Source organism: Galeopterus variegatus, unplaced genomic scaffold (genome assembly GCF_000696425.1).
Source record: "Galeopterus variegatus unplaced genomic scaffold, G_variegatus-3.0.2 Scaffold2420, whole genome shotgun sequence".
Taxonomy (NCBI): domain Eukaryota; kingdom Metazoa; phylum Chordata; class Mammalia; order Dermoptera; family Cynocephalidae; genus Galeopterus; species Galeopterus variegatus.
Window position 1 is genome coordinate 88,321 of NW_007728531.1, and position 14,180 is coordinate 102,500.

Here is a 14,180-nt window from a genome sequence, read left to right on the forward strand (position 1 = left end):
ATCTCACCAGGGCAGTACTGAGTAGTTAAGATTTTTTTTCCTGAATGTCCTTAGTGAACTTCATAGGCACCTGCATTTAGCTTAATTTTCTTTCCTGGGATTTCCATTTTTATTTAATTAATTAACTTATTTTACTTCTGTAAAAAATTTTAACATTTACTTGTACATATTTGTGGGGTCTAGTGTGTTGTTTCAATACATGTGTATATTGCACAATCCATTTTTATTTTAGAAAGGAAGTCTTTTATTGAAAACATTGAGGTGAGCTTAAAATTATTCAGAAAAAATCAAATTACTTAGTATGTTAGTTTGCTGAGTTTAAAAAAATTACCTTTTCTACAGAGTCATTTGCATAATTTGAATGTTTTCTTAAATTCCCACTCATTTATTGGCTGTGTGACTTCTGAGGTATCCAAATTCTGTTGTGGGATCTTTTAAAAATGTCTCAAGTGTGCTCTAATGTTTATTAATTGAGTTTTTCAAGAATATAAACTATTATGAAATATTCTTAAAATGTTAACTTTTATGTGATATAATCTTATGAGTTTATTTTTTCTTGTTGTTTAACCAACTGTGCTGTCTTCTTTTCCCTTTTAATTTAATCCAGAAATAGGCAACAAGAAATATTACAAGTACAGCCGAGAAAAGACGTTAAAGTGGCTGCAAAAGAAGGTACGGTGCCTCTCTAGTGCCTTGTGGTAAAATAAAAGATTCAGTCCTCCTTTTTAAAAATCTTTAGAGATTTAAAAGTCTTTAGAGATTTGGATTAAGTCTGAATCCAAAGACCATCCTGTTCATCCAACAAAAAGAGGAAAACTGTATAGATATCCAAGAATGAGAAGAAATCTTTTACTTTTATTCTCCCTGACCTGTGAATCTCTGGAGTTAGCTTTCTGCTTTCTTGTGACCTATATCCTCATTTCTCCCTGACCCTGCCACTGGGTAAAAGAATTTCTTGCCATCTGTTGGTGTAGATTTGAGTCTTCTAAGCCAGTCATTACCAGAACTGATGCTTGTCTGTGGCTGTCAGTCCTGCAGGTATCTCTGAGGGTGACATTGCTCACATACAGCCAGACCAGGGACCAAGGGCACGAGGTGTTCAGGCTTAGAGGGAGCGTGTCCTACTCTTAGTGTCTGGACACCGAAGAGGGGTAATCTTCCGGACAAACTGTGGATCTTAGTGATTGTAAGAATTTGGACTTAATTCTGGGACAGTGTTTTTCAAATCAGTTTAGTAGGTCACAACCACCATTTCTCTTGGAATGGGATGGGATAGTATAGAATAGGATAGGATAGGACAGAATGTATTAAAATATAGCACAGAGTAAGGGCAAGTACTTAGTGCGGCTCTATGAAATGTATATTTTTATATGTGTTTGAGTACTGGGTTGCTGTATATTTCTTACTGTGGGTTGTGGTTAACTAAAGCAACAACTTTGAAAGCTGCTAGTCTGAGGCTATCATGTACTTTCATATTGATTAAGAATCTCACTAAACGAGATCTATTATTAATGACAAAGCATTTGCAAGATCAATGGACACCAGTAGTTATAATGCTGTTTCCTAAGATTTTCTTCTGTCTTGTATGTGAAAACCATGTTTGTTTGTCATATCATGTTACTGGGCACATTGGGAGCCTGGGAACATGGAAAAGAACCCTGTAGAATTAATCAGGCTCCTAATGTAGAAAGTAGTGAAAAGATTTAAAAAGTGCAACCGTGTTCCACTTTTCATGTGCTATGTAGTAATAGTATTTTATATAGGTGAAAAATGAGTATAAATGCTGAGCAAAATCTTGGAATGTAGTTTTTTTGTTTTTAAATTTTTCGTGACCGGTAAGGGGATCGCAACCCTTGGCGTGGTGTCACCCACACCGCGCTCAGCCAGTGAGCGCACCAGCCATCCCTATATAGGATCCGAGCCCATGGCCTCGGCGTTTCCAGCGCCACACTCTCCCGAGCGACCACGGGTTCGGCCCTTGGAATGTAGTTTTTTTGTTTTTAAATTTTTCGTGACCGGTAAGGGGATCGCAACCCTTGGCGTGGTGTCACCCACACCGCGCTCAGCCAGTGAGCGCACCAGCCATCCCTATATAGGATCCGAGCCCATGGCCTCGGCGTTTCCAGCGCCACACTCTCCCGAGCGACCACGGGTTCGGCCCTTGGAATGTAGTTTTTGCTCTTAACAAAATAATGACATTATTATTATTGTTAGATAATGACATGAATAGCAAAACGAAGTTTATACTTGTTATGTTTCACAGGAAGTGGGAAATTTTTATTATTTATTCTGTTTAGAAAATTATTACGTAAAAAATTTGTGGCGGGTTTTATTATAAGGGGTTTACATATATTAGCCAATCTAATCCTCACAATACTCCTATGAGGTAGGTACTATTTTTATGTCCATTTCACAGCTAGAGGCACAGAGGGGTTAAGTAACTGGCTTATGGTCACAGAGCAAACCCAAGCAGCCTGACTCCAGAGTCAGTGCTCTCAATCACCACAATATGCTGCCTCTCATAGTGTGTAGGACTTAGGAAGTCCATGTATTGAGATCATCCAGAAACGTTGCTGCCACTCAACCTTTCTCCCAATGTGCCATTTCTCATCTTCTGATATCTGCTGAAGATATTTCTAGTTTCTCAAATACTTCTTCCCAGATCTTAAGTGGATTGAGGGCCATTTGGAAAATCATGGATTTCTAAAGTTAAGTTGAAAATACCCTAACTTTTCTATTTTGGTTACTCCATAGGTTAATCAAACTATTGCAGCATTAAAAACCAATAAGGTAAATGTCAGTGCCCGGGTACAGTCAACTGCATTTTTCTCTGGTGACCAGGTGTCCAGTGACAAGGAAGGTAAGTAAATCATTCCATCAGAAATGACTTTTGTCTGGAATAAGTTCTTATGTGTAAATGCCTATCTTAGGATACATCTTAGGATCTCAGGATTTTAAAATGTCACAGAAGCTTCATATTCTTGCCAGTGTTCTCATAGATCTGTGGCAGGTATACATCTTATTTCTGAGTCAAGAACAGTAGTATTTCTACATAGGTCACTTCTGTTATTAACTGATACTTAAATCATTCATTCAGCAAATAGTTATTTTACTCTAATAGTAATAACAACCCTAACCACCGTGGCTATCATTTATTCAGGTTGTGTTATGTGCCAGGCCCTTTACTAAGTTGCCAGTATACAAACATGATCTCGTCTGACCCTCCCAGTAAGTCTCATAAGAGTCTTGAGGCCCCGTCCAAAGTCACACAACTAGTAAATGGCAAAGCTGAGTCACTAATGGAACTTTTCTACTCTTAGCCCGCACGCTTAACCTTTTTGTTGTACTGTTCCTGTGGCACAGGGTTTCCAGTGGGCTGCATCTCTTTGTATCTTGTTCTCAGAAAGCGTATTTCCTAAGATTGCTCTCAAGATTTTGATTTTAGATAAAAATTGGTTCACTTGGCAATTTTTTTCTTTTAGGTTATTAGGGTACATTCTTTTGCTTTTTGCAGTGTAGTGTCCTCCTATTTTTATATTATATAGTGGAATAAAAATAGTTATGTAATGCAATTAACATTCTCAATTGGTGGAACAGAAATTATTCTGACCTTATGGTCCAATTCAGAATTCTCTTGTTCTGGGTATATAACTGAAATATCTGGCTTAGCCATTAAAAAATATAAAAACTAGGAACAGGGGCCTGTTTGTGATTGATGCTAATTCAGGCAGTCTTTGATTTGTTGAAATCTACCTTACGACACCTTGTACATACACATAGTTAGCTACTGCCCTTTTGGGAGTGGTGAACAGCACCGTTGCCATACTGAGTTTATCAGCTGTCAGTGTCTTTCATTGGCTTTAACAAAAGAAGAGGGATTGAGTCAGATGGTTGGATGGATGGATAGATGGATGGACAGATAGATCAATAAAACCATAGATTTTTTTTTTAAGTAGGAGAAGGGATATTAGGGGTTATTTAAATAGATCCCCTTATTTTAAAAATGGAAAACTGTGGTCTCAGAGAGGTAGATGGCTTATCCTAGCTAGTAAGTGAGGTCTTCTGCTCCGAGTTCAGTGCTTCTACCTAAAATGTACATCTAAGGTTCTGGGCTTGGCTGTATTACCATTTAGTGTCCCAGCCATAAAGCAAGCTTTGCACTGTTTTCTTTTCTTAGATCTTTAGCTTGGTATGGTACCAGAAGCAGCAAATGAACTATATGTTGGCTTTCTTAAAATAGTTTTCTTTGTCTAGTCATGACTCATTGGATAATTACTTACCCAGAACCACGAGCACATTTTAAGAATGGTCCAATGATAACTCTCAATTCTACATTAACAGTGAAAATCTCTTACTAAAGACTTTTTGAGATCAGGTGGTCACCAGACGGCATTCATCTTCTAAGTAATGCTGAGGCAAATTGTTAGTTTAGCTTGAAGGCTGAAAAAAGAGGAAAAAAGGAAGTGAATTAATATCCTAGCAGCAAACCTGAGGTCTGCTTTTGGTAGTTTAAATCTCCATATGGTTATCCCATCTTATGATTAACTTTGATTATCCCCTCGTATTCTACATAAAATACTGAATTAGGAACAGGGTTTGAAACAGATTTTATTGTCTCGTGTAACTGTATTTAATTGATGCCAGAGCTGCAGTTTAGTACTGAGGATCCAGATGCTTTAGAATTAATGATTATACATTCTGCTGAGTTAGTTGTTTTGTTTTGTTTTTTAAAGGCATTTTATTAGTTTGGGAGTATATGTTCAGTTTCTTATAAGGCAAATCTTTAGTAGGGAAACATCATAATATGTTATTTCTTTAAATGAGTATGCTCGTGCTCATTACTGTTCAATAATTAGATTTGTTCTGTATTGAAGTGACTTAAAAAAGATTTGGATATATCTTTAAAAAAACATATGGATATTTCATATTGTTACAGCTGATTTTTGACTGTATTTGTACTCAATGGCCTCAACTAAGAAAGCAACCCTGAGTTTTTGTTTTTACTGTCATTTAGTGGGCATCTGCTATGTTTTACTTGGATTATCTTTTCCTATATTTGATATCATCCTATATCATCTCTTGTCCATCATGTCACCCCACTAGTCTGACAGATTAATATTAATACCCCCTTTGACAAGTGAGGAAACTGAGGCTAGAGCTTAAGTGAGTTTCCTAAAGCCAGATAGAGCCAGAATTTGGAAAACCACAATAATTACTATTCATTTTTTTCTTTTACCTTTCTTTCTGTTTCTTTCAGAGGATTATATTTGTTATGCCCATGGCCTGATATCTGATTATCTCCCTAAAGAATTAAGTGATGATTTATCTAAATACTTAAAGTAAGTAATGTTCATCTTCAGTAACAATTAAGTACCTTTGTGTTTCTTGGTTTCCCCAGCGACAGTGTTTCTTCATGGCTTATCATGTCACTTTGTGATAAGAGATTATTCTTGAGTTATGTCATATACACTATAGTTCGGAGGTGATTTTTCATAGAAATCAACTGAAATGGATTAATTTGCTGGATATCGATTGCAGAACTAATGAGTGTTAGGATTGGAATTATAGCTTGGTTCGATTTTAGAGGATAAACTGTTAAAAGTTTATCCCCATTGAGACAAACTGCTTTGGTTCTTTGTGATCATTTTAAGAGAAAGAAAGAAGAGAAGGAAAGAGTAGATGGCATGTAGAATATTTTTGAAATTTGTGTTTAAAGGTTTTGTACTATTTCCACTCTCATCTTTAGATGTTCACTAATTACGTTTATTATGCCGAGTGCTTGGAACTCAAGGTAACGTGAAACACAATCTGTGTTCTTGAGGGATGAAAGAAAGGTTTTAAGAATGCTTGATTTGTATTCCTTCCTTTATAAAGATCTTTAATTTAATATAAAGACTTTACTTTTGTTGAAAAAATTAGTTTATTGTCTTGATTTTAGCAATTGTTAAGATTTTATGTGTGAGATGATTTAATAGCTTTTCCTGAATCCTTATTATTTTTCTCCTCTGATTCATAATAGATATAGTTGCTGTATTTAGCAAATTTCATAGGCACTACTTTAAAAAACAGTGGAAACTGGTTTCGGCAGTAGTTAAAGTGTGTTGAAAGCCAGCTCTAAACTGATAATCATATCCTTCTGTTTAATATTTGCCTGGATTTCTTAGCTGCTTGTGTTATTAGAGACCTTATGTTTTTGCACTCCATTATTTATATAGTCTTTTCTTTCCACTGAAATTTTTAAGTTTTGGTTAAAGATTTGGGGATAAAGATATGCCAATTAAATTTCTCTTTATGGAAGAAAAGGTAGAGTTCGTGTGGCTTTTTGTTGACAGTTAAAATAATTTCCACTTTTACATATATGCTAGCATCATCATTTATGAAGGAAAAATACTCCTAACACCAAAACACAAATGTATGGAGGCTAAAGAAAAGCAACCACATTTCAATGAATGAGATCTACTTTTATTTTTTATTTCAGACAATTCTAGTACAAAGAATTAAGTAGCAAAATGAAGATTCATTTATTTAGAGAAATTTTATTCTTTACCCTGAGGTTACTGAACGGTAGTATATACAGAGGTAAAACTGTAAGACGAAAAAGAGGACTAAGTCTTAAGTTGGCCCAGTCTTTCTATTTGCTTATCTATGAAAAACCGTAACTATTATTTTTATTTTTGACTTCCTTAGGCTTCCAGAACCTTCAGCTTCATTGCCAAACCCTCCATCAAAGGTAAGAAGCTGTGACTAAGATATCTTTGGGGGACTGGGAGAAATATTACACGTTTAGCACATGAGTTTAGTTTGTTCTAGTGTATTTTAAAGCATGCTAAATCCATCTTGCACAGAGTGATGCTGTGTGAAATAAGGATTGTACTGGGCTCTCCGTCACTATTTTTTATTTTTGTAGATTTTACCTACATGGTAAATAAAGTGCCAAGAAAGCCCGTGAATTGGTTTTAGTAAGATACCTCTGTAAAAATACTATTGATATATAATTAAATCTTCTTGAATTAGCGAGATCATTTAATTAACTTTATTAATCATCCAGAATACTCTCTGTATAACTAAAACTTGTTTTGCCAAATCTAATTCTCACTGGCACAAAGGTACACAGAGCCTGATTTTTATAACACAAAGGATCCTTTGAGCTAGGTTGACCACATTTTTTTTCTGAATTTGAGATGATCAACGAATTTGTGTGTAATCTTTATCCATTTGTGGAAAACCATGTCCTCTTCCAGACATTCTCAAACTGCCACCCACAGCTCTTCTGCAGAGTGTTTATTTCCCAGATCCAGAGGACAGAGAAGCCAGTCATAAACCACACCTGATTGTAAACTGTAGCATCCCTCGGTCCAGGCCAGATCTCAGACGAGGAAGTGCTGCTTCCAGACAGGGAAATGAACACCTGCACCAGCTTGTCAGTGAGGTCATTCTCCAGCCAGCAAAGTAAAGGATGCCTTGAGAATGTAATGTGCACGTGTCACAGATGTTAAACAACTTTCCTTAACTCCTGCATTCATTCCTCTGCCTTCCACGTGGCCAAGATGCTCAGGATTTTTTTGTATCACATCCTGTTTGGAGGTGGTCCTGGCTCCAAAAACATTCAATGTTAGTTCGGAGCCATGTTCAGCAGGTTGTCAAAGGAGGGGCTTATTCTATTCTCTTAAAGAATAGCACTGGGCAGAAGTCAGTTGCTGTAAGATCTAGAAGGACCATTCTAAGACCCCCGTATCTTCCAGTCTGGTAGTTAATCTCTGGCAGTAGCTCTAGGGCACACAGAGAGACATAATCGTGTTGCTGTAACTAAGAGGGTAAGTGCTCTGAAAGTGTTTGTTTCTTATTTCTCCCTCCAAAAAATAAGCATATTCCTTTCTCCCAAATGTCTTTCTTCCTTAGCAACTTAGAGATCATTCATGAATTGATCTAGACCTATTCTTGGAGGCTTTAATCTTTGATACCTTCTGGAGTAATGAATTTCATAAGTTAATTCTCTGTCCAGTTTTCTGTTTTCATATTTTAATTTCCAAAGTTTAAGTGGTTTGTGATTTTGTCATTTATGATTTAGATCAGGGGTCAGCAAACTCTGTAAAGGCCAGATAGTAAATATTTAGGTTCCCTGAAGCAGACAGTCTCTGTTTCAACTACTCCACTTTGCTGTTGTAGTGTGAAAGTAGCCACAGATAATACATAACTAATTAGCATGGCCGTGTTCCAATAAAACTTCATTTATAAAAGCAGGAGGCCATCTGGATTTGGCCCATGGGTCATAGTTTGCCAAGGCCTTATTTAGATCTCAGCGTCTTGTTCCTCCTAAACCTCAGCCTCATCTCCTGGATTATTTTAGTTGCTTTTGGAGGTCTTCTCCTGCCCTGTGTGTCTTTCTGGGGTTCCGGTGTACACTTTACAAACTGTAGTGTATGATGTACCATAGTTTAAACAAGCATTGGATATGTCTGCTGCTAGGTTTCTTGTCTGTGTCCAGGATTTGACTGAGTTTTACAGTAATATAGTTTCTTATTTCCAGGATATGTATTACAGGGGCCTTTCGGTATCTTTGTATCTAGGTTGCAATCAATAGCATGGAGCTTGTCATCCTTAATCAGTTTTACATTATTTTCCCTTACTATCATATGTTTCCCTTTGTTGAAGCTCGGCTTCCAACCCTCACCCCCTTCAGTCTTTCGAATTTGTCACTGTCAGCGAGCAGAGCAGAATGCAGCCAGTGGGTTTGGAGACGTTCCTGAGTTCCTTTTCCAAATCATTATGAGAATAAAACCGGTCCTGACATTAATCCCTGTGATATTCTGTTGTTCTTCTCTTTCCAGAAGTGTACCCATTTAGTCATACCCTTTGTTACAGTCTTTCTTAGCCACTTGTCTAGTTCTGCTGAAACATTCCCTCCAATCCATAGTGATTTGGGCTTTTAAATAGCAAAAATGTCAGTAAATGTTGTAATCCTGTTTTTTCCCCAATATATTCAACAATGTACTGGGAATAATATAAAAACTAGTTATGTGCATAGGCTATCACAGTTGTTTTTTTGTTTTTTGTTTTTTTTAAATAAGCACTTATAACTGGTGTCTTGTTTGCTAGTGAACTATTAAAACACCTGATCGAGTCAGTCCTCTTATTAAATGTTTCATATTCATACGGAAGTACCTTTCATCTTAAGCTCTTACCGTGAATTTTTTTTTTAATCTGTGAATTATCTGTGAAAAGCGAATAATGCCCAAGTGTTTATGATGACATCTGTGTTAGGAACATTTTGCCACAGAGAAGCTTTTTTGACTTCAAGCTTTTTGTGTTTGAAACTATTATAGCCCTCAGCATGGTTAGCTACAAGTTCTGTTCCCCTGGATGAAGATACTTCTCTTGTAAAAATATGCATCACCTAATACCCTTTGCTGTCTTAATTTAAATAGAAACATGTATTTTTAAGAAAATTGCGGGTATACGTTCTCTTTGTGCTGGTAGGTAGTTCACATGTAATAAACTAGTCCTTTTCTTTTGATGATTCATTTGCTAGAGGTTGTTGTGTGGCCAGGAAAAGTTTTCCCACATCATGTTGTGTATTCCTAGGATGTCCCTCTGTTTTTTAACAGCAAAGAACTTAGAGACATTTTGTTTTATCCCCTTGGATTATGCAGGCTGTGACATCTTTTAGCACCACCTCTACCAGTTCTTCGTTCAGCAAAAGCAGGGGCATGAAGAATGAAGCTGGGATGAGTCTATATTTCCCCATGTGGGGTCTTGTCAACCCACTTTCTCCACAAAGAGCTTGAAGATCTGTAAAAATCTAAGTTTTGATTGCCATGTAGTCAGTTCTCCATGTTGAACGACAAGACTTATCTGCCCTGCTCTTTTACCTTTTACATAATAAGCATGGCACGATTTCTTCTGTATTATGACCCTTGAGGCCCCACAGTCTAGTTCTTGATGAGATTCTCACATTCACTGGAGCAAAATGCTCATGTGAAAGGTGAAAATATTAAGTGAAATTTTGACACTAGGCCACCTTCGCTGTTCATTTAGCCTCTCTGTGCTTCCCTTGCCTGCTGGCTGCTTGCTGCGCAAGGTTGTTCTTGTGTGGATAAAATGAGATCATTGAATTGAAAGGAGGTAAGGACATGAAGCTATGCAAAGATGTTAATAATTGAACATTGCTGTCCCCTGTATTCATAAAAGGACATTCAACCAGCCCAAGAGGTGAATGAAATGTGGGTTCTGGCCGGACACCTGGGCCCCCAAGAGGGAGTTCTCATCATTTGCTTCTGTGCCTGTATTTACCCCCACGACTGTTCTTGAAATTAGCAGTCACCTAGAGCCCACTGTACCTGACACATTCAAAGCATGTGTTTAGTATTGCTAGACTGGCTGAGGGGCTGGATCCTGTACTTACCTAGTCGTATTGTACCATCACCGAGGTGGCTTCTCAGAAGTGATGTGTAGCTTAATTCCCTAGATATTGGCAAAATGTGAAGAATCCTGTAAACACCAAGCCCTTTGCTGGGTCTGCTGCTCCATTTGGCCTCTATGTGGGTCCAAATTGCACATGTCAGTTTTTTTTAATGAATTGATGTTAAGTGTCAAGGTGACTTTTGACACCACTTCACTGCTCTAACATTGCAGAAAATAAAGTTATCAGATGAGCCTGTAGAAGCAAAAGAAGATTACACTAAGTTTAACACTAAAGATTTGAAGACTGAAAAGGTATGTGTACCCGAGTGTAGTGGCACACTGCCCGTACTCAGTGTGCGATGCTGCCTGAACACATCCAGGAGCACTCGCGTGTTTGATCATGATTACAATAGGTACCAGGAAGGATTACTAACTTGCATTTCTGTGACTTAATTAACTCAAAATTATGCATGACAATGGAAATATTAAGCAATGAAGACTTTTTATGCATCAAAGATAAGCAACATACTTAACAAAAGTGTGCCTTTTGCGGGGAGGGCGGGCATTTTGCTGTGTGTTCTTAGGATGATAGGGTGGGAAGGGAGGGAGCCTCTACAGGAAATTTTTTGCCAACTCTTCTGCTTAGAACTTCCTAGAAATTATGGTGATGACAGAAATTATTAATAACTCCACCATTCTGCATTCACCATGGCAAATGTTGTTTTGGTAGCATTTCTTGCTGAATTTTATCTTACACATGCATCATAAATACATATGTAGCTTTTAAAATTGGCACTATAACACACAGGTTTTGGTTCTGCCCTTTTTCATTTAGCATTATATTGTGAAAATGTTCACATATCATTAAATATTCTTTGAAAAATTATTCATAGTTTCATGATATTCAATCATGTGTGTTACTTTGTTTCATCATATGGAATATAATTTATTTAATCATTCCCCAATTTTTGGACATACAGGTTATTTCTGATATTTTAATTTTTTATTTTAACAAAATGATAGACATTCTAATTCACAGTCCACATCTCTGATTGTTTCATTAGACACAATTTAGAACTAAGAGTAAGAGCTTAGAGAACATGAGCTCTTTCGTGATAATCGAAATATATATAGCTAAAATACTTTCCAAAAATGTAGTAGAAATTTGTCCTCCCAAATATGGATATTACTGTCAGTGAGTGAGTACTTACCTTGCATTTGACAGCATTGAGTATTATTTTTATTCTTAAAAATTTTTTGCCTGTCAAATTAGGCTGCATTTCTTTAACTAGAAAGGTTAGTTGTTTTTCCAAAAGCTTATTGCCCATTTCCATTTTTGCAAATTATCAGTTCATGCCCTTTGTCTGTTTTTATGTTGAGATAGTAATGTTTTTCTGTTGATGTGTAACAGTTCATTCTCAATTAAGGCTATTTACACTTTTTATGACATATAGGATACAAATGTGTTTAGCCCTTTTATTTGATCTTTTAACAGTGTTAAATTTTTCTGAAGATTAAGTATAGAAATTGTTTTTCTTTAAGAGTTTTCCATTGATTTTATGCTTAGGAAGGCCTTGCCCATCCCCAAGATGAGTTAACTTCCACTTAAGTTTTAATAATACTCCCCTTAGTTTAACATTTTTTATAAATTTTATTCTTTCAGCTATATGTAATTTATTAGGGCATATAATATAATATAAATAGCTAGTTATCTCAATGCTCTATGTACACAGGGACATTTTGTGTTTCTCTGAGATCAATCTTTCTGTTCCGCTCTTCTATGGAAATGCTGTTTCCCACTGTATCCACTTGGGCATAGCATCAGTGACAGAAGAGGGTTGGACCAGGATGGCAGTTAAATGCATGGGATATCTTGTCTGAAAGAGACTGTCACTTTTCACAATCCAGTCAAAAAATAAGCCTACTAAATTATAAGTTACTGAATGTGAAAAGAAAGATTGCTGGAGTCATATACCGTGTCCTTAAAAGATGCGTTGGCAACAGCTCTGTCTTCCAGTTCCCAGGGAGACACATGACTTTTTCTTTGCTGATTCCCATAATTTATGCTTCTTCTGAATAAATTGAGATGCATCAAAGTAAAATCAGCTGCTACTTAGTTTCTGCTAGTGCTTTTAATAGGACGTGGGGGGAAAAAAATACAATGACCAGGAAGTGATAGAAATCTACAGAGCAAAATTATTCGAGGTCGGCTTTTGGAAAGTATTTTTTCATTGGAGGAAAAATGGTGCCACTACCCTGCTGGTCTGGGATGCTTTGCAGTACAGGTCATATTTTGAATATGGTAGGATTGTCTTTAGTTTCTCTTAGAGAGAATGAGTAAAATCAGATGGTAAGTTGGTGTGAATTATTCATCATGTGGTAATATGCGGCTGTGTCAGTTCCATTGTTAGTGTTATTACATCCCCCAGAATTATTCCCCGAAAGTGAACCATTGGTTGTAACATTCCACTCCTTAGAAGGCGGCCGTGTCTTCCACCTCTTTTAATATATTCTGTCTCTTAGATTTGAATTCTGAATAGAAATCAGAACTTTTTCTCACTCCTTCCTTATGAAGCATGTTAGTAGTGGACACTTACTTCGCTTAATGAGCCTTGAGACATGCACAGTCTTGTTTGATTTGCAAGTATGATTTACAAATATTACATTTGTAACAGTTTTTTTCTCTTATTTTCTTTAACAGAAAAATAGCAAAATGTCTGCTGCTCAAAAGGCTTTGGCTAAAGTTGACAAGAGTGGAATGAAAAGTATTGATACCTTTTTTGGTGCAAAAAATAAAAAAAAAATTGGAAAGATTTGAAATTTTGAAAATGAAATATAGCAAAAATATTTGCTTTTTACATGTTTCATTTCCATCCTTCCTCCATGCTGCTGGACTTCCTGATCCTTAATCACCACCTTTGGGGGAAAAAAAAGATGGCAATTTTCAGTGACTTTCAAAAATTCACTTGAACATTTCTTTGTATTTGATTTTTGTGTTCCTGAACAAAATATGGGAAAGTAATAATGGAACTGCATGGCTTGTGGCCTTTGGAGTATTGTTTGACATAATGAAAAGTAATCATGTGAGTAGAATTTAACATATAATAGCGTCCCAATTTCCTCAATAAATGACGTGTACAATATTGGAGCATATGCCTGTTGTTTCATTCAACTTTGCCACACAGTAGTGATAGCAATATGGTCTTCAATATATTGATAGAAACCAGATAATAAAATTACTAATTTTTAAAAGACTTTAGCTATTGATAAATCTTTTGTTTAATGGTATTTTTCTGTTCTTATGAATTCTTTGTGGAATTATGTTTCTTTGTAGAAAAGAGAAAAGTATAAAACAAAAAAATGTAATCCCCCAACTTTTCATTACCCAAAAATAATATACTTTTTTTTTTTTTTTGTCTTTTTCCATGTCCGGCAACGGATCGCAACCCTCAGTGTCGCCCCCGTACCGGACCGGGACCGGCAACGGGATCGCAACCCTCGGTGTTGCCCCCGCGCCTCGCTCAGCCAGTGAGTGGGAACCGGTCCGTATGTGGGATCCGAACCCTCGGCGGGAGCGCTGCCGCGCTTCCCAAGCGGCGCACTAGCGCAGTGCGCCACCGGGCCGTCCCGTAATATACATTTTTAAAAGAAATTATAATAGTAACTTTATAATTTTTTTGACAGTATGAGTTTGTGAGCATTTTTCAAGGTTGCTAAGTACTCTTCATAAATATGCTTTTTAATAACAGTAAGATTTTCAATTATTTGAGTATTTGGTT

At 36.7% G+C, this 14,180-nt stretch overlaps 1 protein-coding gene across 1 annotated transcript in view; it reads left to right on the plus strand.

Annotated features, from left to right (window-relative positions):
- RNASEH2B (ribonuclease H2, subunit B) overlaps positions 1-13,544 on the plus strand; it is a 51,964-nt gene extending 38,420 nt beyond the window's left edge. The window contains exons 7-12 of the mRNA XM_008581642.1: positions 608-672; positions 2,755-2,860; positions 5,258-5,339; positions 6,688-6,730; positions 10,633-10,713; positions 13,103-13,544. Coding sequence (XP_008579864.1) covers positions 608-672; positions 2,755-2,860; positions 5,258-5,339; positions 6,688-6,730; positions 10,633-10,713; positions 13,103-13,219 — 494 coding nt within the window. The 3' untranslated portion in view covers positions 13,220-13,544. The remainder of the gene's footprint in view (positions 1-607; positions 673-2,754; positions 2,861-5,257; positions 5,340-6,687; positions 6,731-10,632; positions 10,714-13,102) is intronic.
- The last annotated feature ends 636 nt before the right edge of the window (positions 13,545-14,180 follow it).